The sequence below is a fragment of the Alligator mississippiensis genome, chromosome 8 (assembly GCF_030867095.1).
Source record: "Alligator mississippiensis isolate rAllMis1 chromosome 8, rAllMis1, whole genome shotgun sequence".
Classification (NCBI taxonomy): Eukaryota; Metazoa; Chordata; order Crocodylia; family Alligatoridae; genus Alligator; species Alligator mississippiensis.
In genome coordinates this window covers 70,933,546-70,958,512 of record NC_081831.1, presented here as the reverse complement: position 1 = coordinate 70,958,512, position 24,967 = coordinate 70,933,546, and the positions used below count along the sequence as shown (strand labels likewise).

The 24,967-nt window shown below is 42.7% G+C and overlaps 1 protein-coding gene across 3 annotated transcripts in view; it reads right to left on the bottom strand.

Moving 5' to 3' along the window:
• Positions 1-24,967, bottom strand: part of TENM1 (teneurin transmembrane protein 1) — a 1,265,690-nt gene that overhangs the window by 11,843 nt on the left and 1,228,880 nt on the right. For all 3 annotated transcript variants that reach the window (XM_059732824.1, XM_059732825.1, XM_059732827.1), the window contains 4 exons: positions 23,796-24,306; positions 17,066-17,238; positions 14,423-14,658; positions 3,472-3,768 (listed from right to left, as the gene is read on the bottom strand). In XM_059732824.1, the coding sequence (XP_059588807.1) occupies positions 3,472-3,768; positions 14,423-14,658; positions 17,066-17,238; positions 23,796-24,306 (1,217 nt within the window). The remainder of the gene's footprint in view (positions 1-3,471; positions 3,769-14,422; positions 14,659-17,065; positions 17,239-23,795; positions 24,307-24,967) is intronic.

Genomic DNA, 24,967 nt, shown 5'->3' with positions numbered 1-24,967 from the left:
CAGGATAGTAAAAGGAGAGTATGAGGATTGGGAACTTAGTATCCAACCCAGGTATCACTGTGTTCTAGAAGCAGAATAAAAGGTAGTTCTTGTCCCTTCTAATAATATTAGATGAGATTTTGAACCACTTGTTCAAATTGAATTCTAGCAATTTCAAAAGGATGTTACAGACTATCTCATCAAGCATAAAAAAAAAGCTCTCATTTAATAAAAGCAGCCAGGGAATGGTAAACCTCATAGGGACTGATGCCGACATGATGTTTTCAATGGCGATTGCTTGAATTTCTTTTGGGAATACAACAAACAGGTCCATTGCTAAATAGGGCCACTAGATGTCACTTCTGTTCTGCACACGCAGAGGCCCCCTCTACACCTTACATGGATCATGCAATTACTGGGTTAATTGGGAAGTTCATTTTGGGCAGTTATACGTGCAAATTAACTACTGTGCCTTAAAAGGTCCAACTAGCTAATGACTTTATAGCCAGTTTCTATACAGCTTTAATTGTATGTGTTGCAGGGTCTGCCCCTGTAGCTGGGAGCTCAGCCAACAGGGCTTGCAGTGGCAGGGGCCAGGGCTGGGAGCCCCGCAGCTGAGGGGATGCTCGGCGCTGGCAGCGCCCCACGGCTGCTGGGCGAGTCCTGCAGCCACATGACTCCCTCCTGCCAGTGCCTCGTAGCTGGGTGACCCAGGGTCCTGGCAGCCGTGAGTCCCATCAGCTACAGGTCTTGCAGTTGCAGGAGCTTCTTAATTGCCAGGATGAAGATCTTGGGTTCCCCCCTGTATCGCCAATTAGGCACGACAGGATCTGATGCTGGATCCCACAATTACATCTCCTGCCATGCACATGCGATATGGGAGGAGGTGCAACTGTGTGGATCACACAGCAGATCCTATCACGCTTTCGCTTGAACGTCTACAGGGGTCCACAGCTGTCTAGCCTTTTTTGCCTAGCTGTAAATAGAGCAGGATTTCAAAAACGAGCTTTGGGTATTCAGATTTTTGGGTGCAATTAATTATTCATTTTTTGTAAGGATCCATTTCATTATCAAAATAATCCAAATGAATTAGCTTATTAAAAATGATCTTTAAAGGGTTGTCATCACTGTGCCTTTTGAAAGTTAAACTGCTGAGAGTGAATGTTAGCAAGAAGGATGATTTGACTATAATTAACCCATAAGGAATGCTAATAAATGAGACAAAAAAGTTAATACCTATAAATTGGAATTTTAACAAACCTAGTGAACGATGTAATTGATTTTTTGATCAAATGAAATCATTGGAGCTTTATGTGGATTCTTACAGTCACGGCTTTAAAAATTGTTCCGTTACGAGCCCAAGAACCATTTATTTTCAGCGGGGCCACAATATGGTATCTTGCTGTGTAAGATTTTATTGGACCTGATGTGAACTTGCTCTCAGAGCTGGAATACTCAGTGGAAAAAAAAGGTCAATTTGAAGTGCAGAAAGACTAGAAGGTCACGCTCATCGTGTGTGACCCTCACTAACTTCCATAGAAGAAATATCACAAACAAAATGCTGGGCTTATCTGAGCTGTTGGATTTTTTGCTGTTTACCAGAATTTGGTACTGATGAATAATTTTCAGCGTATTAGCTTTGAGATACATATCTAGACTCATAAAACCACCAATGACTCAGCAGAGATGAAGTTGTCTGGAAAAATGTAAACACAGAAACCTTCTAAAATTATTGGTCGTTTGGTCAGGCCCAAAGCAAAAATATAAAGATATCTTCCTTGTCTACTCTTGATGTATTACCCAAATGCTCAAAACCTGTACTGAAAGTCTGTTTACTTGTGATTTCAGCTCAATGTATAGGAAAGAGAACCAGACACATTTATCCAAACCAAACTTCTGAAACTTCTAAGGTTTCTCAATCCTGTTAACAAATACAGATACCGCATGGCATACAGGAAAGGAAGAAAGCATTTTTATATGCTTTCTAAGCCATATCAAGTTTCTGTCTGGGCTAGATTAAAATGTTCTTTGGCTCAGATTTAAATATATTTGGAGTTTTTACAGTGGAAGATCTCTTAAAAATACACATCTAGAACTTTCAAATATTAAATAATTTCAAAAGCACCTAACAGTTTACTGTTTTTTCCCCCCTTACTATCTCCTGTGCTTAACAGTTTGGAAAATATTTTGCATATATATATATATATGGATTATATATTCAAAATATTTAAGTGACATCTCCTGAAACTAAAAAAAAAAATAGACGCGTACGTTCTTAAATTATATATATATATACACACACACACATACACACATATATAAAAGAATGTACGCATATTTTTTTTAGCACATGCATATTTTATATTTCTTATATATATATAAGAATGTACATGTATTTTTTTTTAGTTTCAGGAGATGTCACTTGAATATTTTTCTACAATATGTTCTTCAATATTTGAAAACAAAGAAATGCTACCTGGATTTGGGAACAATGATGTATATAAATGATGCCTGCCTTGGACTACACAACTTGTGTCCCTTTAATTTGTGACTCATGTCTCTATAGAGAACAGCAGTTCACTACTCTTATAGCAATTAGTTCTGAAGCTATTTCAAGGCCAGAGGAATAATTGTTTTCATCTCCTTTTTCAAAGAGTGTATTCAATGCTCCTGACAAGTGCTGGAGACCTATTTCCTGATTCACAAAATAGGTACAATAGAGCACGTCATACTAACAGCTTGCTCAGCTTATAAACATGACCCAGAAGAATCATCTCTATAGGTAAAGAGATCGTTCAGTTTTAATGGCCATTAAATACTGGGCTTCCCTCTGCAGACTGATAACGTCTCTATCAATGGGGTATGGCAGACTCTGCTTCTGCGTATCTGCCCCAGGTTGGGAGCTACCAACTTATTCTTACACAGGCCATTAAACAACCCTCAGATGCCTGACACTGCCCTTGGTGGGTTTAAACTGGTAATTTAGAAGCATCAGTCTTTCAAACCCATTTTTAACGCAATCAACTCTCATCTGCTTTTATATTCAAATATTACTCCTAAATTTTTATTGTAGCCTAATGAAGCAGATGAAGTGAACTGAGACAAAAACATGGGTTCATTCCACATTCACTTATTCTGGCATAAATGTGTTACCATTCAATTTTCCAGTTCACAAACTTATTTTGTCTGCATTAACTTTACATTTAGACAAGTTTCTCCTTTTTCTAAAAAACCCCCGAAATGGGAATAAACTTGGAAAAAATGAAGTGAAAAGAGAACATTTCCTCAAATTTACTTTTACTACCACATTCTAAGTAGTGAAGACAGACAGTCCAAAGACATTTTGTCTAGTTATAAAATTATTCATACTTTAGTCTAAATTACTTTTGGTGGAGGCTTTACCAGGCCTATGAATTTATTTATAAATTAGTCTTTATATCAATATGAACTTTCCTCCCTTTGATATAACAATCCACTTTTAAATTGATTTACCTTTTCTAAATATGTGTAGCTCCATATTTTACCATCTGCCCATGTCCTGGAAATGATCTTTCCACTTGGGTCATATTCCATTTTCTCAGTCCATGTTCCTCTCTGAATATAGGTCACTAATCCTGAATGTGAATAAGTGATGTTGACTTCATTGTACTTGCTGATGGGTGACCACAAAATTGGACGTCCTGTCTGGTCATACATAATCCGAAGAGTGAATTTTCGATGGTCATCATAGATCTTTCCTGTTCTGGTTACGTGGTCAAAATCAATGGATAAGAGGTTTCTGTTGTGGGCCTAAAGATAAATATATAGTCAGGTAAGCAAAATGTGCTTTACGTGGTTTTTAGCAACTGCAGCATTTCAACAGACAAACTCAGCTACATGACAACTACATGATCAAAATGTGCTATTGTGAATTTACTAGTTATTAAAAATAACAAAAATCTGAAGCTTTCAGAAGTTTCAGAAGAGCTGGAACTTGAAACCACCTTAAATGAAAAAGAACTGCTTTTTTAACTGTGATATACTTCATTTGAGATATTTACATTTGCTCCTTTTCTTAACGAAGGAATCCATGGAGAAGGACGGGAACTGTGTGGTTAAACCGGCTACTAGTCACCATGGTCTGAGCTCTACTTCTGGTCAGACTGTTTACACGTACCGCTGCTGATTCTCTGGCAAACTCCAGCAGCGGCTGTAGGTAATAGCAGCTAGTCCCCACCAAGGCAGCTGCATCACCAGGAGTTTTTTGCAGCACGCCCTGCCTTATCAGCTCTCTGCTACTTGCAAGGAAAGGCTGCAGTACACTTACAACTGAACAACTCTTGCAGCTAGTGATAGAGTGATGCTCCCCAAGGCAACATCAACAGCAGATACACTGAATAAAACATCTACAAACTAAGTAAAACTGGCCAGAAAAATCTTACTGAGGTTATTTGTGATTTCTCTCCTTGAAGCAACTAAACTTCTTACATCCACCAGGTTTCTTATTTTAGCCTCCTTTGGTTAGTTTTATGGAAAACTTCCTATTTTCATGCTCCAGTTTTTATTTTAATTTCTGCTTGTATCTTATCTCAAATCTTTCTATTTTATCTTTTATCTTTCTTCCTTCAATACGTTGACTTCTTGAGTCTATGTCAAGACATGTAGCTGAGTTGGTCTGTATACATTTTTGACCACAACGCTGCTTCTAATGCTTTTTTCTACTTTCCATTCAAGTTCTACTCTGGCTGCTGATGTTAGGAAGACATGAAAATAAGAGAGAAAATAGATGAGTTATGTTAGCAGATTCACAGAAGACTATTCGCTGTTGCCCACATACTTCTTCAGCTAGTATCCGGGAAGCAGACCATACAAAAATGGCTATCAACCAATGGTAATCAACTTCAAATTGCCTAACAAGCCTTATTGGAGAAAGGGGCTGGATTGCGATTTGAATATTCTGTTCATCATTATAGCTTCTGATAGTGAATAAGAGCAACAACTAGGGCCAGGCATATTTAATCATGCAGTTTCTGGTCTCTTCTTAAGAAGAGACTAATCATGCTATGTTGTGTCAAATTGTGCACCTAAACAAGCCACTTTAGGATGAGCGGTTTGATCTTCAATTTGAGGTCACGGTGAAAGTCTGAAACCAGAACTCCAGGGGTTAAATACAGTTAACGCTCTGCATCATTATTAACACTATGTTCACTGCAAATAAATGCTACAGAATTATAAACTATAATTGATGGACTCCTAAAATGGATTGTTTACTGACTTGGGTCTTCAGACCAACAGTGCTCAGCGGTGGTATTAATTTATTCTAATTAAATGGTGAGGTAATGCCTCGCAGCAGGGACTATACCGTCGTGTGTGTTTGTACAGTGCACAGAACACTTGAGCTCTGGTCCTGATAGGGGCTTGTATGCCTGACTTTAAAATAAATGTTTAGGCATATTGATGATAACAACCCAAGCTGTGATCATATGGTGTTAGTGATTAAAATGAACTTTTTCCCCTGTCTATAGATACAAACGGTTTGGAAACCTAAAAGAAGCAGGTGTTCTTTCTTCAACTATCTTTCCTATGGTTTTATATACACACATATCTAACTTTAATAGCACTTATTTACAATAGCTGTAAAACACCTCCATGGTCCCATAGACTGCTGTAACTATTACAATTTATGTTCTAATGACAGTTAAGGATCCTAAGTAAAAAGTGATTTTCAGTGTGGCTACATTTGTTGGTATATTTGTGTGATGGATTAAGTTTATCTTTAAAAGCACATTTTTTGCACACTTACTAGATGCAGTGAAAGCAGCATTGGTGAGAAGACACACTGAAAATTAAGCAAGGGATAATTCCTGGCTAATGCTGTGTTACCTTCTGTATGCATATTTAATGTTGTTATAGTGTTTATATCATAGAACACATCCCAGTGTCACAGTCCTGGGTCCAAATAGCTTGTAAGCTAAATGCAGATATGACATAATGACAGAGTCAAAAACAGAGAAGGATGGGGTAAGCACGGAGGCTGAAAGTTAAAGATCAGATGGTTATTGAGATACGTGCACATCTTGTTGGTTCTGTTGCATTTGAGGTTTTATTGCTGGTTTTGTTAATTTTGTAACTCATTATCAGATGCAATAAAGCAGAATGGGGTTCTTATGAGCAATGACTAAGTTATGAACCATCATTTCTAAGCTGATGCTGAAATGCTGATGTCAAATCCCAGTGGTTTATTAAAGCTGATTTCTGAAAGCTATATATAGCTGAGTAAAGAGTCAATGTGAAGAAATGGAATTGGGATAGTCTAAGATCTAGTGCAAGACAAATATACACTTGCAAACTTTGCTGACATAACTTTCCAACAAGAAATAAGGAGGGACTGGATAGTTTTACTTTAGCAGCTAAAACTCAGCAGCTAGGCCAAGACTTAAGTCCCTTGTTTTAAGTAGAGTCCAGAGCGAGGGGGAGTTTGTTTGGAAACTCTCTCTCATATTGCTTTACTGTAAGCTTGCTGAGAGGAAAGAGGTTGCAGAGAAAAGGGAACTTTTCAGATCAAGGAACAGCACAGAGGCCAGCTACAGAGGAGTTTGCTAGGGAAGGTCTCCTTGGAAAGAGGCACAAAGTGAGAGGCAGCAGATTAGAAGACCCAGAGACATGGCTGGAGGACATCGCAATACCAGAGCCACTGCCACGTCCAGTTCTTCCTCTGCTTTTACCTGTGAGGTGTCTGTCCAGGCAGGGCCACACACTGCTGAGGTCCTGGATAGGGGCTGTGCAAACTGCAGCTTGCAGATTCCTTCCAGTGTCAGCCAGGTGGGGTGTTCCTGCAATGTGAGCGGTGCTTTCTAGTGGTATCCCTCAGGGAGAGGGCAAGAGAGCTATGAGAGGAGGTAGCAAGGCTCCAAAGCGTCCTCCGCCATGAGGACTTCATCAGTTCCACGCTAGAGGAAACCTCTAGGACTGTGAAGGAAGGACTGCTAGAGGTGATATTAAAACAGGAAGAGGGCATGGGCTCCCAGGAAGCTGGAAGTTTGTATCTTCTGGCAGCAAGAAGAGGTCATTATCCCCACATGTAGCAGTTTGCCTGGAGAACAAATACGGAGCGCTAGCAATACAGGAGGAGGAGAGCATTGCATTGGTGGAAGAGGCCAGGCCAGGAATCCCCAAGGTGGAGAGGATCAAGACTACTGCTACGAAGAGGACGCGATGGGTGGTGGTGGTTGGAGACTCCCTTCTGCGAGGGATGGAGGGATCAATCTCCTGGCCTGACCTGTTGTCCCAGGAGGTTTGCTGCTTGCCTGCAGCCCAGATCTGAGATGGTACAGAAGGATTACCGAGACTCGTCTGGCCCTCTGACTACTACCCCATGCTGCTCACGTGGGCAGTGATACTGCCAGGGGTGACCCTGAGCAAATCAAGGGTGACTACAGGGCTCTGGGCACAAGGGTGAAGAGGACATGGGCACAGGTCATGTTCTCCTCAATCCTTCCGGTCAATGGGAAGAGCCCTGGTAGGACCAGATGCATCCTCCAAATCAATGCATGGCTGCGTAGGTGGTGTTGCCAGCTGGGATTTGGCTTCTTCAACCATGGGATGCTGTTTCAAGAAGAAGGCTTGCTAGGAAGAGATGGGAGCCACCTGACAAAGAGAGGGAAGAATATCTTTGCAGACAGGCTTGTTAACTTAGTGAGGAGGGCTTTAAACTAGGTTTGCTGGGGGATGGTGAATAAAGCGCTAAGGTAAATGGGGAAGAGGGGGACATAGAGGAAGCAGAAGCAGGAAACAACATGGGAGGCCTCCTCATTCTTCCTGTGAAAGTAGGGTAATTGGCTAGTCACCTCGAGTGCCTGTACACAAATGCACGGAGCTTGGGAAACAAGCAGGAAGAATTGGAAGTCCGTGCACGGTCAAGTCAGTATGGCACGATTGGAATAACAGAGACTTGGTGGGAGCTCCCGTGACTGGAGCACTGTCATGGATGGGTGCAAACTGCTCAGGAAGGACAGGCAGGGGAAAAGAGGAGGAGGAACTGCACTTTATGTAAAAGCTGTATGATTGCTCAGAGCTCCATTGTGAAACTGGAAAGAGGCCTGTTGAAAGTATGTGGGGTAAGGTTAGAGGGGAGAGCAATGGGGGTGATATCTTGGTGGGGATCTGCTATAGACCACCAGACCAGGAGGATGAGGTAGATGGGACAACTAGTGGAGGTTTCCAGATCATAGGCCCTGGTTCTCATGGGGGACTTCAATCACCCTGACATCTGCTGAGAGGGCCATAGAGAAGTACACAGGCAATCCAGGAAGTTTTTGGAGAGCGTTGAAGACAACTTCCTGGTGCAAGTGTTGGAGAGACCAACTAGGAGCAATGCTCTTCTTGACCTACTGTTCACAAACAGGGAAGAACTGGTGAGGGATGTAGAAGTACATGGGAAGTTGGGCAGCAGGGACCACAAAATGACTGAGTTCAGGATCCTGACAAATGGAAGAAAGGCGAGCAGCAGAGTATGGACCCTGGACTTCAGAAAAACCGATTTTGACTCCCTCAGGGAACTGATGGACAGGATCCCCTGGGAGGCCAGTCTGAAGTGGAAAAGAGTCCAGGAGACCTGGCTGTATTGTAAAGAAATCTTACTGAGGGCACAGGAACCAACTGTCCCAATGTGCAGGAAGAATAAGGCAAATGTGGCAAGTGATCAGCTTGGCTTAGCAGAGAGCTCTTCGGTGAGCTAAAACACCAAAAGGAAGCTTACAAGAAGTGGAAATTTGGACAAACGACTAGGGAGGAATATAAGACTATTGCTCAGGCAAGCAGGGATGAAGTCAGGAAGGCCAAAGTACAGTTGGAGTTGCAGCTAGCAAGGGACATGAAGGGTAACAAGAAGGGTTATGTCAGGAACAGGGGAAAGTGTGGGTCCCTGACTGAATGGGGGAGGCAACCTATGAGGAAAAGGCTGAAGAACTCAATGTCTTTTTTACCTCTGTCTTCACAGGCATTGGTGACAAGTAGGGGGTGTACATGGGTGCACATGCACCGCCTGAGATTGGCCAGGCACCCCCTGGAAACCCAGCCGTGAAACTGGAAGTGCCAGCAGAAGTGCGCTTCTGGTTTCGTCGCTGGCTCAACAATTGGCCGCTGGGAGACCACCCCTGTTGGCAATCTACTACCCCCCAAGACTTAGGAGGCCATGTTCATAGGCAAGGGCAACACCCAGGCACTAGGCGCACAGTTTGGGGAAGAGGTGAGCAGCCCTCAGTGGTGAAAGAACAGGTTAAGGACTATTTAGAAAAGCTGGACACGTGTAAGTCCACGGGGCCGCATGCAATGCATGCAAGGGTGCCGAGGAAGTTGGCCGATGTGACTGCAGAGCCACGGCCATTATCTCTGAAAACTCATGGTGACTGGGGGAGGTCCCAGATGATTGGAAAAGGGCAAATATAATGTCCATCTTTAAGAAGGGAAGGAGGATCCAGGGAACTACAGACCAGTCAGCCTCACCTCAGTCCTTGGAAAAATCATGGAGCAGGTCCTCAAAGAATCCATTTCTAAACACTGGGAGAAGAAGGTGATCCAGCTAGCATGGATTCACCAAAGGCAAGTCATGCCTGACCAACCCGACTGCCTTCTATGATGAAATGACTGATTCTGTGGATGCAGGGAAAGCAGTGGATATAACATACCTTGACTTCAGAAGGCTTTGATGCTGTCTCCCACAGCATTGTTGCAAGAAAGCAGAGGAAGTATGGGTTGGATGAATGGACTGTAAGGTAGACAGAAAGCTGACTGGAGTGTTGGTCTCAATGGGTAGTAATCAATGACTCAATATCTAGCTGGCAGTTGGTATCAAGTGGAGTGCCCCAGGGGTTGGTCCTGGGGCTGATTTTGTTCAATATCTTCATTAATGATCTGGAAGATGGGATGGATTTCACTCTCAGTGTAGTAGATACACTGGAGGGTAGGGCTAGGATTCAGAATGACCTAGACAAATTGGAGGATTGGGCCAAAAGAAAGCTCATGAGGTTCAATAAGGACAAGTGCAAAGTCCTGCACTTAGGATGGAAGTATCCTATGCACTGCTACAGCCTGGGGACTGACAGGCTAAGCAGTAGCTCTGCAGAAAAGGACTTGTGGGTTACAGTGGACAATAAGATGATCTGAGTCAGCACTGTGCCCTGATTGCCAAGAAGGCTAACGGCATACTGGGCCGCATTAGTAGGAGCACTGCAGCAGATTGAAGGAAGTAATTATTCCCGTCTATTCTGCACTGGTGAGGCCACATCTGGAGTAATGTGTCCAGTTTTGGGCCTCCCATGATAGAAAGGATGCAGACAAGTTGGAAAGTTCAGCAGGGGGCAATGAAAATAGTTCAGGGACTGGGGCACATGACTTAGGAGAGGCTGAGGGAACTGGGTTTATTTAGTTTGGAAAAGAGAAGACTGAGGGGGGATTTGATAGCAGCCTTTAACTACGTGAAGGGTGGCTTCAAAGAGGATGGAGCTGGACTGTTCTCAGTGGTGGCAGATGACAGAACAAGGAGCAGTGGGCTCAAGTTGCAGCAAGGGAAGTTTAGGTTGCATATTAAGAAAAACTTCCTCACTAGGAGGCTGGTGAAGCATTGGAACAAGTTACCTAGAGAGGTGGTAGAATCTCCATCTTTGGAGGTTTTTAAGGTCTGGCTTGACAAAGCTTTGGCTGGGGTGACCTAGTTGGGGATAGTCCTGCTTTCAGCAGGGGGTTGGACTAGATGACCCCTTGAGGTCCCTTCCAACCCTAACCTTCTATGATTCTATGAATACTAAAGAACTATATAACCAGAGTCTCAATTGGTGTAAACTGGTGCGACTCAGTTGTATATAGCTCTATGCTGAAGTCAATAGTTCAGAAACAGGAATATTTCTTAACAAAGTCACTCACCATTAGTTTCATTCTGGTACCCTGTAACTTTACAGTTATGAAGATCTTTAGCTGATGCAAACTGTATAGCTTCACTGACTTCAGTTCTCAGACCTAATGCTGCCTAAGAATGGGCAAAGTAATCTGCAGGTGTCTGCACATTACTGCTGTATTTTAACTTTAACAAAGGTAAACTGATTTGATCCTATAGTTGTGAAGTTCCTGGTTACAAGACTAATAAATTATAGAAAAATGGGTTGTAAAATAGTTTGGTAAACATGTCTGGCAAAGCTCATATCCTTCAGACTTCTGAGCTGAGTTTTAGTCAGCAGGTTGTTTGTGCGAGTTTTTCTTAAGGTACAAATAAGTGAGATCGGCCAAGCATCCAATCTCCAATTTTGTAAACATTCACTTGTAAAAACTGGACTTCGTCCAGTTCTGGGCTCCCTCTCAAAAAAGAAAGCACTGAATTCTAATTGATATATTACTATGCATCATGCTCAATGGTTTTAACAGCCGCCTTCGCTTCATTTTTAGAAGTCAATTAAAATAGAAGTGCGATTGATAAAAACGAAGTCTTGCTAGATTAAGATGGATGGTAATATGTCTGGTGTTATGTGGATTATTAATGTTAAGACATACAAATACCTACAGACTGTTTTATGCACTTTTAAGAATCAGGAGGTCACTTAGGAGAAAGTTAGGAGTAATTTCAGAGTTGCCCGCCTGGAGAGCCTGGTGGCCCTGGCTCCAGAATTTCTAGTTGGTTATGTTTCAGATCCTCCTCTCTGCTCCATTTTTGGGATGCAGCATCCTTAACATGCGTCTAAAATATATTCTTACCACATCTAAAATATAATTGTTATAGCTTCTTTTAAGGCCTGTCAGTAATGGCTCAACTGTCTGTCCTCTGGGGGCAGCTTTAACAGACCTAAGGGGTCATATGCCCTGGTGCTGGCTGTTAATAGGGGCTAGGTATTGAGAACAATAGGAAATACAAGAGAGGAAGGAGCCTACTGTTTTTAAAACTCTGCCACTCTTTCCCCCTCCCCACGGTTGCCTGCATTGTAATTTATATCCTAGATCCCTTACACTCATTTGCATTATTTGCTTCAATGTCCTGAATTACTTGGCCAATTTAAGCATGCCACGACTCATCTTCGGGAGACATCATTCGACCTCATTTCTCCCCTTTATTCTTAAAACTCAGATTTGTGCTGACTAGTTTTTTTTTAATTGAGGACTCCTGCAACTCTGTTCATCTCTGTTGAGAACCAGCCCAAGCCCCGGAGCCTTTTCATGCATATATTCTCAGTGCTCAGCACCAGACTTTCTGCCCTACATTACAGGCTTTCCAAAGCACTCTGCCTTGATTTTATGGCTCGGGCTAGCACCCAGTGCCATTGCAAAGATGCTGAGGGTGGCACTGGGGTGTGTGCTCTAGATGGGTACTCTGCTTAATTGCTGGGCTTAGGTGCAGGTGGAACAGGAGCGAATGGATACATGGGATTCTCAGCAGCAGTCCCTTGGGACGAGGTGTAGACATGCCCTAAGCGTTTCACTGCATCTTGTGCTTTATTTCACATGCAAGATCTTTATGAGGCAATTTGTATCTGAAGGACGAAGGGCATCCACTCACACGGCCTGTTTCATAACAGCAGGAACTACATCCAGATAAACACCCCTTGATCAAGGGCATGAGCAGATCCATGTAGCACACCACCCCATCTCCTGATGGGGTGGTGTCCATCCCCTTTTAGCAAGGCATGGCTGAAGCCCCTTGCCAGTGGGACACCGGGGAGCTGGGCAGGGAGCTGGCGCACAAAAAGGGGGGTGGAATCCGCTCCCTTGCTGACACCGCTGCTGCTGTCCCCTGCTGCCGCAGAGCCACTCCTGCCCTGCGTCAGCAAGGGGCCGTGGGAAGCAGCTGCACGGGGGAGCTGGGTTCAGCTGGGGAACGTGGCAGGGACACGCACGTTCTTTGCAGCCCCTGTTCTCTGCCTTCCCGCTGCCCCCTCTCTGGTGTCCCCCACTGGCCAGGAGCAGCTGCTGGTAGAAAGAGCCTGTGTGCCACCATCGCTGTCCTCTGCCAACTATAATGTGTGACAAGCAGATCTGAGGCTTCCCCCGAGCCCAGATCTGTTAGGGACAGTGGTGGCAGCAGGGGCGATGCCACACCTGCCTCCTCCCCACCAGATCCACTCCTGATCATGGGTTCATGATTCACTAGCAGGTATCTCGGACAGATGAGAATGTGCACATTCTGTATTCAAATTAAAGCAACAACCCAGAGATTAAACTGAATAAACTAAGCTAAGAAACTTTGCTGGGTAAGAATGATGTAGGACTGACAACCAAGAGGCACCACTGAAATATGTGATCAATAACCACCCATGCACTTTCCCATTTAATTTTACATTATGACATAATCTCAGACAATACACATCCCTGAGGGCTTTTACTGCTGGCATATTATTTTTAAGGTTAAATATTCCTACTACTGAGATGTGCTTCAAGGAGTATTTATGTGGAAAATGCAACGGATTCCTTAAAGTGCCCTTTTACAAGTTAACAGTTGCTTTGAGCTTTAGCTTTACTGTTAATTAAATGCGGTATGTTGACCATCTGTCATTGTAATCTGTGAATTCTCAGGAAGGTAAATACAAACCACGGCTGCAATGTTAAACTGCTCTTTTGTTAGGACCAGACTGTGACCTGGCTAGTGTGCTCATGCAGGGGAGTGAGGGGGTGCACGGTGCATTGTGGGTAGCAGAAGGCAGGGGGGTAACATGCATAGTTCATGTAGGGAGAGGGGAGGGGTGGTGTCTTGGCTTTGACTTACTTTTCCTTCTCCAAATGTACCAGCCAAAGCTGTTGAGCTGTGCACTGGGGAAGTAACCTGTACCATGACAGGGCTAGGAAGGATTAGTTCTTCTCAGACAATAAGTGAAGTCAGAACTCAGTGGGCACATTTGTAATGGTGCTTGCTAGATTCATTGCTCATTAAGTATGCCCCGCCAATCCTCTCTGGCTCTGCACATGCCAAACCTGAAAATGCCGCGGCAAAGCTGCCCTGGAGTTTCTCCCAATTACTCTCTCTGGCGTTATTAAAAGCAGTAGCATAAGTGAGGGGCTCCCACGTGTCACCATGTCACTTCTGGTTGTGGCACGTGCGGAGTGGGAGGGGTATGCCTGAGAGCCGCATTCCCAAGACTGCTGCGGGAACAGTACCGCCGTACCCGGAGTCATAAGCTGGTTCCAGGTTGGCTTCTGCAGCACAGCATCTATGTATTGCTCCTTGCTTAGAACATCTTCCAAAGCCACGATTAAATCCGTAGTTAGAAAATAAAAGTATGAAGAAAAGGGTTTAAAGGTCAAGTTTCCCTATGAAGATCAAACGACAAAAGATCAGAATCTATGAGAAGTTTGGAGTTGAAATCTCCGGCCCGGGCCCAGCCCCAAACAAATCTTCCATTGTGGATTTTACAAAGCTGAGAAATTTAACACGATTTTAGTTCCCTTGCTTTAAAACTATGATGCACTTTAGACAAGGAAAAAGTCTTACCCGTAGCCTCCTCTCAAATGTGGAGATGTTGCCTTTGGTTTGCTCCTTCCTTTGCCTCCATTCAATCAGGTTTGAGTTATGCTCTCCAGGTAGTGAAATATTGCACTTTCCTAAAGTGGGGTTGACAACTCCCGCCAGAATGTGGGGCTCTGTGTTCAGAGTGATTTCCATTCCGCTGGCAAAGGTGACCCTCAGTGAACCATCCGGGCTGACCCGATAGATGCTCTGTGTGTTTTCTGTCAAAAAAAAACCAACCCAAAAAAAACAAACAAACAAACAAAAAAAAAAACCACCCAAGAAAATGGGGGAAGTTGCACTTTTCAGCTTGATGAAACAAATGTTAGATGTTAAAGGGTCATGTTTTCCCAGAGTTTACAGCCAGTTTAATATCTGCCAACTTCTATGTACTTTTGTGACCTGGAACCTACAGGCTTGCAGACATATAAACAGATTTTCATTACACTTGGCTTTATTAGCGGAGGCTTCCTCCAACCTCAGCAAAGTTCTTTCAGAATGCAAGTCTTTAATAGTCTGAGGGTTTTAGTCTATTGGGATGAATATGCTATTAATATAAAACCCTCTCAACATGCTTAAAATAATTGTACTGAGAATTGAAGTCACATAGGACAGCTGTTTTTTCCAATGTCTAGGGTGCAGTCCTCTCCCCCATGCTGCCCTCTGAAAAGCTGTGGGAGCAGACCCTGTGGGAATCTGTCTTTTCCAAGGATCTTCCCTCACCAGACTTGTGGTAGCAGATGTGGCTGGGGGGCAGGCAGCGTGTTTCAATGGTGAGGGCACAACATGCAGTGCTGCAGCCCACAGGGTGATCTTTGGGGACTGTCATGACTTGGAGGAGGCTCCATTGCTGTCTGCAGCTGTAGCAAGGTATACCTAAGCTGATATGAAGCAGGGCAAATTAACTTGTCTGGAGCTGCACACTAAACTGCTTCCAGGGCATGAGTAAACTTGATTAAATTGAACTTGGGTATCTTTACACTGCATTGCATTCTGCAATGTGGCTATATGAGGGGGGAGATGGGGGGCAAGGCTGGGAGTGGCCACAATTGGACGGACACAAAGGGTCAAGGCCTTTTAGCCTCATGCCCACCTGCAGGACTGGGCTGCACCTCTGAGACAAAGCACAGAACCTCACCCCTCATATGCAGCTGTATATAGGAGCCTGCCAACTAAGCACTTTAGAAAAGGATCATAATCACGTGTTCGTCAAAAAGCAGTCACTCCAGCTCTCGAAGAGTGAATTTGTGGAAGTGAATTTCTTGTGGCAATATGGGAGAAAAAGGTGACTTTTTAAATTCAAGATATGTTGGATTCTTGAAATATGTAAGAGCTGTTTAGGTTATAGTCTATAAGAGTGCCATGAAGATGAAACGAGCAAATTGCATGACAAATTTTTTACACACACATATACATATGTACGTACATACGTACGTACGTACATGTGTGGGTGCGCATGTGTGCATATATCGAACATGTTCTAGATTATTTATATACTGCCTGGAGCATGCTAGGTGAAAGAGAATTAGGCACAGTCTCTTCCATGATGAGTGTACAATTGAAGGACAAAGATTTATAAAAAAAGTTAAAATGATGAGGGCACAGATCATGCAGACAGAGGATACTAATAATACCAAAGTAAAATATAAAAGCAACAAAACTATCTTTTCCACATATACAATGGCTCCTCTCTCTGGGGTCCAATGACTTCACAAGCCAGGCTGAGGTAACATTAGCTTTGTGAAGTAAGTGGATTGCCCCATTTTATAGATTAAGAAACTGAGGTGCAGAAAAGGTAGCTGATTTGTTCAAGGTCCAAGTCTGTCTAAAAAGGGCTGGAAGCAGAAGAGCGCTTCAGCAGCCTTTTCCTGGTGTCTTCGCATCCTACCTCCCCCCAAACTCTCGGGTACCCCAAAAATAAATACAAAAGAGAAAAGATTAAATTCAAATCAGTGAATTAAATTATTGAGGAGGAACATTTGTTAATGGATTGGAGAAGCAGGCATATTTCAGCAAAGCAGCGATTCCTAATTCGTAGGCATGATATAATTATAGTTTCCAGGGAAACACTATAGTACCTATGGGGGGGCTAGTGATACATTTGAAATATATAACACAACGCAGGTGCTCATCAACTGCTGTGGGTCATGTTTTGTTGTCATTCCTCTAAATAAGTACTGCCTTTAGAAACGGGTGCTGCCAGGACTGAATTCACACTGTCAGCCACATAAGGCAATTCAATGCTAAAACGTCAATAGAACAAGTTGTTTTTCTAGGTGGTATTTCTCCGACTGTCCAAATGAAATGCAGCATCAACAATCCTAATTACAGTACTTTGGTCCCAAGGTGGTAAGTGATACATTAAGTCTTGGGGTAGCAGAGCTTTCAAAACCCAGAATCTATCCATATGACCTTGAATATGCTCTTAATTGGAAGAGTACTCATCAACTGTCTATTTCTAATAGCTATTTTGGTAATATTAGAAAGCAAGAAGTAGCAACTTGTATTGAAATAGAAGAGCGGGCCCAACTGTACATATTTTGGTGACAATTTTTTGGCTAGAAATGCAGCAAGGCTCTATGACTTGATTATTTAATAATTTTAGGGACAGAGATGTGCTTCCATTACCTTGTTTTAAAGTGTATATGGTGGAAGTAGCAGAGAAATTTGTAGCCGTGATCACATTTTCCCTGTTTGAAGTGTCGAGCTCTACTCTGGTCAGTTTTTCGACGTCGCTGTGGAAACTGCTGACCTCGCCAGTTGGAAAGGTTGCATTGGTCAAGTGACCTTCAGGGTCATATCTGAGAAAACAGATGATTGTAACAGTAAAGACCTGTAAAGGAGGGCAAGAGGTTTCCTCATGCTCCTGAAAGCAAATATAGGAAAAGTTAAATAGACACCGGGTGGATTTACACATGATCTGAAATAATAAACTCCGGCATATATTGCACTGGAGTTTATTGCTCCTGGGTGCCGTGTTTACACAAGCACCCAGGACTGCAGCATGTTGAGCTGGGTCAGAGCAGCCGTGGCTGGCAGGGGTCATCCTGCCAGCCTGGGGCTGCTCCAACCTGGCTCAATGTGCTGCAGGGGGCTGGCTGGAGCATACGGGTGCTTCAGTGTGGGGCTAGCCAGCAGGCAGCCATGCATCGAAGCACCCTCATGCCCCAGCCAGACCCATCTGCATCTACACGTGCCTTGCTGTGCAGTGAATAAAGCCACCACAAGACAGTACTTGTATTTACAAGTACTAACCTATGGCAGAATTTATTAGTTTACTGCAGCATAATAGGGCCACACATGTAGATGCAGAAACTTTACTGCAGACCTAATTAGGTAGCTCTGCAGTAAACATCTTGTGTAGATGCACCCACTGGGGAGTAAATATAAAAGTATAGAATACTGCATTTAATTAACTAAAACGTTGTCTTCCTTAAATTCTTTATCTTTGCCTGAGGATGTGGTTTTTTTCAGTAGTTCTGGGTAAAATGTCTTTGGCAAACTGTCACGTTAGTGTGACACCGTAGTATGACTCATTAGTACAAGCTGGAGTACACAGAGAATAGCCGGTGTTTAAATCTACTCTGATACGATACTTGGAGTTGCCACTAGAGGTCACGCTGCACCCAGATAACTGCACAGTAGCACAGAAAAGGCGTTTTCTTACATTTGAATAAAAATAAATCCTCATAGAGACTGAATTTCAAACATCATATTTTGTTGCGGAGGTTAAAAAACTTAATATGCATGATGAAATTAATAAATCCCATTGTCCTAGCTGAATAGATAGGCTTTATCTCTGCAATAGTTACATTGCCTGACTGGCATTCACCCATATGTCTACTTCCCATAGGATTATTCAAATCAGCAAGAACTTCTCATCATGCATAGGGCAGCGGGGTCTGGACCTAGCCATTTTAGATAACCAAATATCATCAGTGCTGGGTAAATTATATTCTTTTTCGTGGTTCTTTATGTGTATTTGAAACAGCCAGCATTATGATAAAATGAATAATACAGAGACCTGGAGCAACTTCTCGAATGGATTTTCACTTCTACAGATAAATTTGTACTTTTTCTTTTGGCTAAGGTGACCTTGAGGACAGTAGTAAAGCAAACTGAAGGGCAGGTTATAAGCTTGCCCAGTATCTCAGAGTCAAACCAGCCTCTCCTTTCACCTCTTTTGTGATGTTGTGGTTCTGATTAATATTACTATCACCCAAAATAAATTCAAGAAAAATCATATTTAAAATAAAAAAAAAATCACAACCCATCACAGTTTTCTGCTTTCACTACAGCAAGCTGTTAAAAAATATTGAAGCAGGACGACGTGAGATTAAAACATTAAATAATAGTATCCTTTTAAAGCAAGTAGCACAATGCAGAAGATTGGCTAACATCTCTGCCAGAAATCATTATGTAGAATAGCACCCTGTGACTGGCCTTGTTCCACATTCAGACCTCCCGCCCAATCCCGAGACCTTCAGTAATGTGAATACATCTTTACTCATCCAAATGGACTCACTAGTATTACAGGTCCACTTGTATGCCTTAGGGAAACTTGGTCTACTTGTTATTATTACTGTTTAGATTTCTATCCCGCCCCCTATGATAATGAAGGCTTGCAAGGCACAAGCATACACTTGTGGGTGCAAAGGAATAGTTAGATTATGCTATTTTAATATCCTTCTTCCCACATCCGCAAAATGCTGCGAGACCGGATCCTCAGCTGGTATGTCAACTGGCATAGCTCCATTGTCTTCAATGGAGCTATTCCAATTTATATCAGCTAATGATCTGGCCACGTCCTTTGTTTAAAGTGATGGCATTGTAGCGGTTGCACAAAAGCCTATATTAGTCAAACAATGTTTATGTGGCACTAAAAGTATCTGTGCACAAAATGAGGGAAGAAGTTGTGGGGGGGAGGGTGTTTCCCCTCAAAAAGAAAGAGAAAAATAGAGCAGATGTTCTTTTCACACAGAAACACGTTTGAGACGTAACTACTGAACAACTTCGGGTTTTTTTGCCAAATTAATTCATCAAATGTTAAAGATGTTACAGTTCTCCCTCTCTGTTTCTCTTTCTACTGCACTCATATACGCCATGAGAACGTATTTTCATCCCGGCCCCCGTACTGGCTCGATGCAACTTGACTTGCTTCCATTCCTGCTGTTTACGACTCTACCAGATCACTACTGTTCATCATTAGGAAGCTCCACGAATGCTGTTCAATCATATTTCATTTACTGCTTGGTCAAACAGATGCGAGAAGCGAGACAGAGTATTCAGATTTCTTCCTTTTAGAAAGAATTAAATGATGGGTTTCCTTTGGAGCATCATGGCTCCTTTATTGGCACTCGTTTGTGAATAAGATTTAGGATCTTATTTTTGCCATTCTTACTGACAAGATATATGATTTCCCCATGCAGTTTAAAATGAGATGAGAGGAAAATGGGACAAAATGCTATGGGATGGCAGTATAGACGTGGTGCTGAATAATTCCATCAAGGCTAACGGCGAGATCGTGGAACCCCTAAACTGATGTCGTCTTACTCGTGTAAGTAGTCCCATTGACTTCAGGGTCATTGCTTGTCTTTGCCAGTCTGAGTAAGGACTCCACAATTGAGGCATATGGTGCTCCTTTTCCGTTTCCTTTGGGATAAAAAGGGCCAAACAAAACCCTTGGGGGCCAGTTTCTGCCACTTGTGGAGAGGGGTCACAGCCTTTGAATCCTGGCATATCTTGCACAGCAACGTGCTACTCATGCCTAAGGCAACAACATCAGGATCTATTTCTTGATGTGAATCTAATCTGGGGGTTCTGTTATGAAACCTGTCATCACATTGATAAGGTGAGTCATGAAAACAGTCACACTGATCACAGAAAGAATTGCTCACCCACACGTGAGATGCAGAACCAGATCTACACATTCAAAGCCAATTTTTATCGCTACATGTTACATACAGTGAAGGGGGAATGCAATCTCCAGCAAAAAGATGGCCATTGCATCATTCAGAGGGAGTCTTTTCTTGCACATGTTCCCTTACCCTTCTTTTTAGCTGGGGCCCTAAACAATTTCCCCTGCCTCCCTTGTATGGCTTTAATGATACGAGATTACAAAAAACAGGTGACTGAAAATTGTACATTAGCTGTAATTTTATGCAAGAGCTCTTTCAGCACTTCCATTTCATCAGATTATAGTAGATGGGTGACAAGCACTTTTGTAGGTGGTTCTCCTCCCTCTTAATAATTTGCCTCTGTGAGCAAAACTGACAGATAGGTAGATGTTTCAAAGTGTTCATTATCGTTACTCATATTCCAATGTATGTGATACATGTTGTTAAACAAACTCATCCCAATTTCAGCTCCAGAGCGCCATGGCTGGAACGTTCAGCTCTGAATGCAAATCTAGCTTAAAAAGCAAATAGGATTCCAAGCAATTGCATTTGCACATTATTCATATGTTAATTATTCTGGCCCTGATGCTATATTTATGTAGGATTCAGCAGCGACTCAAATTCATGTGACTCTTTCATACACTCTAATTTTTCCAAGTGAAAGTCAGATGTAGACTCAGGATGCTTGGGATGTGAATTTCATCCCAACCTGCTTGGAAAATACAGCTCGGTTACAAAATGAGCAGGGAGCATCATCTCTGTGATCCACTCAGGGCAAAAGGTAAGGACCCTCTCTTGAAAACTGTTATTACCAAGCACAGTGCTAATTGCTGCGAGTTGTCCTGCTGACCGCAACTGCATGTGTCACATTTCATTCCTGATTTATTCAGGTATGAGTAATACTTGGAAAAAGGACCTAAAATAGCTGACCCAAAATAAATATTTATGGGAATATTTCATGAATTAATTAATTTTGGCATGGTGCGAAATATAGATTCATTAAATTCTAATGACTGATCCAAGAGAACAAACTAGAATGAAAGAATAACATGTAGAGATACTATGACCCCCGCTTCTCCAGCTTTTACCAAAGTGCAACCATTTTTTAGGGCTGTACGGTCTTAAAAAAGGAAGCGACAAGTAGTGCCAACATGCCAACTCCTGGCATTTGGCAAAAGTGGAGGATCGTCAGTGTAATACAAAGCATGAGTGATGACAGAGAGCTGCACAGCCTGGAGTTGAAACAGTGAGAGTGTGAAGAAATGTTTCATTTAGCAAAACTTGTTTAGGTTACTCATACACATCATATTAATTTGGGGCACCCTTTGCTTTTCGAATAGTGTGTCCTCAGACAGTGCCATATCCCTTCAAGGTACAGAGGTCTCTGAGTCTGCGTGACATACAGTGTGGAAGACACTTGGGAGAAGGCCGAGTTGCCTATAACGAATGTTACTATAAAGCTGGTGTCATGCTTGAACAAACAACTCGCCAGAGGACGAGAGACTCGAGCAATAATTTTGTGAAATAATTTTGAACGGAATGTCCTGTATAAATTTAAATGGGCCCGAGTAAATATACGTGAATGAAATCAACTGTGAGAGATGACTGAAAGTCATCTGCTCTGCAGTTCTCAGCTACTCCAGTGTAAAGCAAACCTTTGTAATGGATGGCACTAATTAGTTTTGGAAGAGACAGACCTGACTAGGGCCTGTATTCCCTGTGGCACCGTGACCCGGAGCTGTTATGACATTTGTTTGAAATAGTAATGGACCAGTAGCTTAGACCTCGATGCTGTAGTTCCACTGTAATGACTGAAATGGGCCAAGCTCGTACTGTATGAATTGTTACAAGAGCCAAAAATCAAATATAATACCCATAGCTGCTGAGCGCTCAGTTCAAATAGTCATGAAATACATATGAGCTGGATCTACATTGGAGGCTCTTACAGTAGGGAACAATGTTGTCAGATCACTGTCAAAAAGCACCAGGACCAGCGTACGTGCGCTGATCTAATGCAGGGGCTTTACTTTGGTGTACGCGACGGTTGAAATTTCTATCAGTGAAATTCCTGAGAACGACAGCTGAGCTTGGAAGGGGCACGTCTGATTTTGTTGTCCAGCACGCTGTCAACACCAGACACATCTCCATTTTAGAGTGCTTCTATCAACCCTATTAGTTTAATCAGTCTGTGCCAGAATTGGAGAAGTCAGGATGGGAAAAGGTCTCCTTGGGCATCCACTCCCCGCCATGCACTAAGCAGCAATTTTCTCTGCATTAACCCCACTCGGCTTTTATAAAATATATTTCTGAATCTCCTTAATTACGGTGACTCAATCACCTCCCGAGGCACTTTCTGCTATTACCTGGTTCTCCTCAGTGTGTTTTCTAATATCTCTAACGTGGTTATTTCCAATGCACATTTTAGACCACACCTCAGCTTTTTAGCCCCTTTCATTATTGGAAAGCACCCTTCCTCCCTTCTTGTACCACCTCTGAAGTATTAATGAAATGCTACCTACATGTCTTCCATCTACCCTCAAACTGGGGTGGCTAACAATAAGCAGTCTTGATGCTTAATACATCCCTAGAACCGAACGTGAACTATTTCTTACCCACAACCTCCGTCTGACATCTGAATGTTTGATAACTCCTTGCCTGACATCATCAGCCATCTTTTCTAGCTTTTAGGAAGTCTTGTCAAGTTTATAGAAAGTTTCTGCTGCTTTGCTTGGTCCTCCGGCCTTTCCACATTCCCTTGCTAGTTATTATATATCTTATTTTCCTATTGTTAGCAACTTTACATCTTCCATATATTCGCACCTTTCTGCTTTTTGAGATCCCCAACTTAATGTCCGTTTGCAAGCTTCCCTTCCTGAGTCCAGGGTGCTGCTAACTCTATTTCTCCCTCCTTATCTTCCACCCCAAGGCAGATTCCTATGCACCACTCAACTCCTTCCACCTGCTAAGCCACCTTTTGTTGACACTCCCTCAGTTGTAAAGGAGTCCCACAGGCACCTTCTCCACCACCCTAATTAGCGCAGTAAATGCAGTGCAAATAATTACAAAAATGACACTCTCCAAAGTTATTTTATGGCCCCCTATCCGAGCTCACTCTCTCTCTTTCTGCAGCTGCGATCCATGACAAGCTATAAACATATCTTATACGTAACAGCAATTCCAAATAACAAAGTACAAATGAAGTATAATTTCAAGTACTTTTTGCTTCACTTAATGTACGCTAAGTATAGTGCTTTTTCATATGGTAGGCATTGGCACTTTAGACATAATACGGCTGTTTTGTACAAAGCTTATGCAGCAGCTCAACTTGTCTCCCATCACGTGGAGTTATTAGCAGCATGGCTTTCAAAATTACTAGATCTGACTCAAAAAAAAAAAAAAAGGCATAATTTTCATTCTAAATTATGTTTTTTTACGTCAGAAGTTTTAAGTCATGGACTTACTCATACACAGTTGTCCACCCGTTTTCATCACTCTTGGTTGCTAGAAGACCTGTGTTGCCAGGGTATGTCATCAGAGCCAAGTTATAGCCTTGAGCATAGACTCTCTTCAGGACACCATTGCTGCTTATTGTTAGCCAGTATACCTGGCCTCCGGGCACCACCAGCCACAGAGGCAACCCACTTGCATCTCTGCGGATATGAACTGAATTCCCATTGCTGCTAGTGATTGTGCCAATATCCCCTTCCCCATTGTATGTGAAATTGTAAATATAGTCCCTTGTTATCAGATTCAGTGTGTGGAGATGGGTCCCATTGGTGGTGAACTGATACAGTTCTTGGTCTGCTGGGGATGCAATCTCATAAATATTCATGTCACCGAGATGAGCCTTGTTTCGACTGACTGCACGGATGCGAACGTTGCCAAGGTCTGCTATGTACAGTGTGTCATCAGGAGAGACTGCTAGAGAAGAAGGTGCTTTCAGCTTTGCATCTTTGGCATATCCACCATCCCCTGGAAGAAGCGATATCATTATTTTAATAATTTGTAATCTACATATTTAACCTATCGCTGCATGAGAAGCTGAACTCCGCCTCCCTTCCAAATCATTTACAAGAGACAGTGAAACAAAATCTTTTTTTCCAATGAATTTAAAACCCATTATCTAAAATGGTGTAATTCTGAATCAGTATCACTGAAGATTAACAATGAGATACAATTATCTCAGTTACACCAATTTTGCTAAATCCAAAACCCTGCTGCTGGGAAAACTATTACGCTGCAAGATGGGAAAGCACAAAACAATGACAGCTGAAGACTCACTCCTTGCTTCTCTCCCCCAGACTGTAGTCAAAGCACAGTATTTCCATAAATAAAACATTCATTCAGAAAATAAAAACCAGTAATTGGGACAAAATAGCAAGTGAAGATTAGGGTATAATTAAAAAAGCCCAATGACCTGCTGGTAAAATGTTAGTGTGGTATAAATGAGACGTACTGACAAAACCATTATGGTTTATATGGTCCATACAGGTCGGGGAAGGGTGTATTTTAGTGGTCTGGACCTCCATTTAACTGTAAAGTGAACCTCTGTGCATAAGCAGAAGCTTCTGCAATTGGTTGGGAAGAGAATCCACTCCTGACCCGCAGGGAAAGGGGGATGCTGTTTGCATTG